Genomic DNA, 5617 nt, shown 5'->3' with positions numbered 1-5617 from the left:
GGCGCCTTAGAAAGCCGTTGGCAGCTCCTGTTTGCAGTGAACCGTGAATGTTCGGACAACTGTCACTGAAATAGTTTGAAACTGCAGAAAACTTTAAAACGTGATGATTCTCAGGCAAGTCCTGCAGGTAAAAGCAGCAGAATGTGTGTGTGTACAGATTATGACACAGAGAAGGATGTTTTTAAAGGATCCCCTGACTTATTACCACGGTAATTAGAGGAATAATAGAAAAGTGTCCTCTCTCCACCTCCTGCAGGCCAGCAGCTGCCACGCCAAGCCCAGGAAAAGAGCCTGATCCTGGGCTGAGAGAGCCAGCGAATGCCCCCCGACCCCTTTGGTCCAGCCACCAGCCAGCACCCAGATCTGAAACATGCTATAACCACCTGACTGCCAATCAACATGATGGCCTCGGTGGCTGTCGGAGGCACCCGGAGAAGGTCTCTCATGCTGAGAGGGGTGGACCCCGAGACCTGTATGATCGTGTTCAAGAACCACTGGTCACAGGTAACCACCTCATCTACTCAATCAGCTAATCAACCAATCAGAGAGATCCTGTCCCCCCATGTCTTCAGTCTGTCCTGTTGTCCTCATGTTGGCAGACAGTGTGTGAGTGTATGTGTGTGTGTGTGTGTGTGTGTGTGTGTGTGTGTGTGTGTGTGTGTGCGCGTTACTGACCCAGACTTTGGCCCTTAAACACAGGATCCATTTAGAAACAAGTCTCTCTCTCTACGGCCGCCAAGAATACACACACACACACACACACACACACGCACACACACGCACACACACCATGTGTGTGTGTGTGTGTGTGTGTGTGTGTGTGTGTGCGCGTTACTGACCCAGACTTTGGCCCTTAAACACAGGATCCATTTAGAAACAAGCCTCTCTCTCTACGGCCGCCAAGAATACACACACACACACACACACACACACACGCACACACACCATGTGTCTGTGTGTGTGTGTGTGTTGTCCTTGTCTGAAGCAAAGGTTAACACAAGTCCAGACAGTACATTCTTCTGTCTCTTTTTTCATTCATGTATTCGTTTCTCCCACAGCGATCCGTTCTCTCCTCTATCTTACATTTCTTATGGTGATGAATTAAGTGTTTGCTGTTTATAAGTATGAATATTAACGATGCAAAACAAAAAGTCCACAGTTTTACAGGGGACGCTATGAGGCCTGGAATTTAGGTTCACAGGTGGTTTACTGGAGGCAGGATAGTAAAATTTTGGCAAAAAGGATGTCGCCATCTTGTTTTTTTCCGTCGGAATCTTGTTTTTTTTTTGTCACCATCTTTATTAATTGTCTGTCGCCATCTTGGTTTGTTGCCATTGCCACATTGTTTTTTGGACGCCAACATCTTGGTGTATGGCCATTGCCATCTTTATCCGTCACCATCTTGTTTTTTGCCGTCGCCATCTTGGCTTTTGGTTGTCGTCATCTTTATTAGTTGGCTGTCGCCATCTTGTTTTTGGTTGTCGCCATCTTTATTCATTTTGCCATTGCCACATCTTGGTCTATGGCCATTGTCATCATTATCCGTCGCCATCTTGTTTTTTTGGAACCAAACGTGACTCAAGAGGATGAAGCAAAGTACAAGCGAGCGCTGAAGAAGACATTTTTAGCCGATCACAATGTTACCTTCCATGAACAGAAAGCACACTGTCAAAAGGTTCTTTTCACAATTAGTAGGAAACAATTCATCGACTCTGTATCTTGATGGTTTTCCTCAATCTCTTCAACAACGCCAGAGTTCCTCGCACCTAGTGGCGTTAATGTCGAGGACGTGTCCGATGTCCCGTCTCTCTGCAGGTGGTGAAGATCCTGGAGAAACACGAGCCGGGTCGTAGCCTCACCGGCGCGTTGAGCTTCCTCTCCGGAGCGCTACGCCTCGGCCCCGTCCCGGCCGACGAGGCCAGCGCCGTCCAGAACTACGTGGAGCACATGCTCTTCCTGCTGATGGAGGAGGAGGCGGGCCAAGGTAAGAGAGCAACAGAAGAACACGTGCCATCGCCCCACTCTTGTCTTTGGTCTCATGCCTGTTTTGGCACAGGAGGAGCGATGGGTCCCATCCTGGAGTTCGTGGTCGTGGAGGGTGTGCTGGAGAGGCTGTTCCTGTGGAGCCTGAGGAGACAGTTCACTGAGGACATGAAGCTGGAGCAGCTCAGGATGTACCAGATGCTTCTATCTCAGGCCAGGCAGCCTCTGCTGCACCACAAACCGGTTCTACGACCGCTCATGATGCTGCTGGCCTCCTGTGCCGGAGCTGGAACTGGTGAGTCGGTGGTCCAAGGACATTTAGGGAAAATACACTTATGTTTCCTGCTTTCTTGCCGAGTATTATTAGATAGGCGATACTGTACCACTCTCCAGTCACCAGCTGGTTAGCTTAGCTTAGCACAAAGACTGGAAACAGCTAGCCCTGGCCCTGTCCAAAGCTTTATAATTAACATGTTTTATCTCGTTTCTTTACTACGTACGAACATCAAAGCGTAAAAATGACATGTGGTGTTCGGAGTCGGACTATTTCTTGGCCGGGACCAGAGACTTCCTGGAGTCTTGTTGTTACCGTGAGATTACCAAACAACAACAACAACAACAACAACAACAACAGACTTCAAGACAATGTCTTATTGTTGCTCAGAGCAATATAGACCAACGCCTTCAAAATAAAAGCCCTCTACACAATGGACGTTCTGTCAATGTGACAACACATATTTTTCTCTCAGAAGAAAAATATGTATTTTGATATGAACTAATTGCCACTGTTTATATTGTACAGTCACTGTTTGTTTAATTTGTGGTTAAACAAAGTACTGACTGTGCCACGTTACCACACATAAATGTTTCTCATCTTTACTCAAAGACAGCCGTCATTGTCGTGGATTTCCTTCTTTCCTCAAAGTAACTAATCAGTTTAAAGACGTTGGAGTCGGTTCAGTTGTCTGAAGACATCTAATCTGTTTTAAGCTGTTCATAAGGACGTGCTTTCAATGCTGTAGGTGTAGCTGGTAAGATGTTTAAACAGTTACCTGGGTAGTTAATCACCTGAACCCCACCAGACGGCGGCGGGGTGGTGGAGGCGGAGCTTGTCCTCCTGTTGAACCAGCTGTGTGTCGCTCTGGTCAAAGATCCCTCAGTGCTGGAACTGTTCTTCCACACCAGTGAGGACCAGGGAGCCGCCAACTTCCTGCTCTTCTCCCTGCTCATACCATACACACACAGGTACACACACACACACACACACACACACACAGGTACACACACACACACACACACAGGTACACACAGGTACACACACACACAAACAGGTACACACACACAGGTACACACACACACACACAAACAGGTACACACACACACACACACACAGGTACACACAGGTACACACACACACAAACAGGTACACACACACAGGTACACACACACACACACACACACAAACAGGTACACACACACACACACACACAGGTACACACAGGTACACACACACACACACACACACACACAGGTACACACACACAGGTACACACACATGTACACACACACACACAAACAGGTACACACACACACACAAAAAGGTGCACACACATAGTAGATATACAGTATACAAATATATGACATGCCGTATATACACAGGTAGTGTACACACACACACACACACACACACACAAAAGGTGTGGTGTACACAAACCGACTCACACATTTGTTGTACACACAGAAGTACACACAGTATCCAAACACAGCTATATGCACATACATATGACACACACACATATATGTTGCACACACACAGGTATACAAACAAGAGTAAGATACGTATGCACAAGTATTCATCCACGCAAATATATACACAGGTAGTGTACTAACACACACACAGAAGTATGGTGCACACAAATAGAATGGATGCAAACACATGCAAACAGGTGGGGTCCACACACACACACACACACACACCCACACACACACACACACACACACACACACACAGGTAGAGATAGGGATTAGACAAACAGGGGTACACACACTAGTAGGGTAAAGCAACACACATTTAGTGGATAATCACATTTTTATATGGATATATAAGTATATTACTGTATATTTAAACTCTCTCTCTGTCTCTCTCTCTCTCTCTCTCTCTCTCTCTCTCTCTCTCTCTCTCTCTCAGACGGGGTTCTGTGGGTCAGCAGGCCAGAGACGCTCTGCTGCTCATCATGTCTCTGTCGGCCTCCGATCCCCGCGTCGCCCTGCACATCGCTGAGAACACGTACTTCTGTCCTGTAAGTACACGAACACCAACACGAACCGAACTGAAGCCAGACGACGTCGACACTCGAGGTCAGGTAGTTTGCGTCCTTCGTCACTAAACCTCGACGGTTCATTCCAAGACGGCCGAGGAGACGACGCCGAGTCTCACGGTCGTCTGCCAGTCTGCAAATGTCAAGGACTTGTTGACGATCAGCTGTCAGGGAACATGCTATTGTTCTGAATTGTGTGCATAGTTCCATTTTTCTGTGTATATTCAATGCAGAAAATAAATGGGTTTTTATTTTTGAGGAATGTCGCCACAGACTCAGTTCATAACACTACAACACATATAAATATTGCAACAAATCACCTTTATTTCACCTCCTTTGACAATAGACTTAAAAGACATTTAGTTAGATGTGAATTTCTTGCTACTTTAAATACATTTGAGAATTTACACATTTGATGAATTTACAGGCGTATCCGCGAGCCGAGCTGCTGGTTTATCCCACGTCCTGATGCTGAACTGAGTTAATCTCTGCAGACCTTTCACGTTCTTCTCAAGGAATGAGTTTCTCTGAGTGTTCAACAGTTACATTCTCCTCCTGACACGAGGACATCCTATAATGCTGGGTTAGCAGAATAAAAAGGCTTTTACAGTCAGAGCTTTGAATCAGATTTAGTTTCTTCATTCGTATGAATGAGACGACTGTTTGAATGAGCAGCGGATTCATTCATCTCCCCTCTGCACTGTAATCTCATTATCACGAGTTATGTAACAAACGAATGAGCTCATAGTGCATCCTCGGGAGAGTTAGAGAGAGAGGTGAAGAGAGAGAGGGGTAAAGAGAGAGAGAGGTGGAGAGAGAGAGAGAGGAGAAGAGAGAGAGGTGAAGAGAGAGAGGAGAAGAGAGAGAGGTAAAGAAAGAGAGAGGTGAAGAAAGAGAGAGGAGAAGAGAGAGAGGTAAAGAAAGAGAGAGAGGTAAAGAAAGAGAGAGGTAAAGAGATAGAGGTGAAGAGAGAGAGAGGTAAAGAAAGAGAGAGGTAAAGAAAGAGAGAGAGGTGAAGAAAGAGAGAGGTGAAGAGAGAGAGGTAAAGAAAGAGAGAGGTGAAGAGAGAGAGGTAAAGAAAGAGAGAGGTGAAGAAAGAGAGAGGAGAAGAGAGAGAGGTAAAGAAAGAGAGAGAGGTAAAGAAAGAGAGAGGTAAAGAGATAGAGGTGAAGAGAGAGAGAGGTGAAGAAAGAGAGAGGTGAAGAAAGAGAGAGGTGAAGAAAGAGAGAGGTGAAGAGAGAGAGAGGTAAAGAAAGAGAGAGGTAAAGAAAGATAGAGGTGAAGAAAGAGAGGTAAAGAAAGAGAGAGAGGTAAAG

General features: G+C 46.0%; 1 protein-coding gene across 1 annotated transcript in view; it reads left to right on the top strand.

The window, feature by feature from the left end:
* Positions 1-399: 399 nt before the first annotated feature.
* Positions 400-5617, top strand: part of LOC306796297 (FHF complex subunit HOOK-interacting protein 1A-like) — a gene marked incomplete at its 5' end in the record, with an annotated part of 15017 nt that continues 9799 nt past the window's right edge. The window contains 5 exons of the mRNA XM_079295155.1: positions 400-504; positions 1816-1984; positions 2057-2278; positions 3066-3228; positions 4172-4283. Coding sequence (XP_079151281.1) covers positions 400-504; positions 1816-1984; positions 2057-2278; positions 3066-3228; positions 4172-4283 — 771 coding nt within the window. The remainder of the gene's footprint in view (positions 505-1815; positions 1985-2056; positions 2279-3065; positions 3229-4171; positions 4284-5617) is intronic.

Source organism: Melanostigma gelatinosum (genome assembly GCF_949748355.1).
Source record: "Melanostigma gelatinosum genome assembly, chromosome: 23".
NCBI lineage: Eukaryota > Metazoa > Chordata > Actinopteri > Perciformes > Zoarcidae > Melanostigma > Melanostigma gelatinosum.
This window is presented reverse-complemented; position numbering and strand designations above follow the sequence as displayed.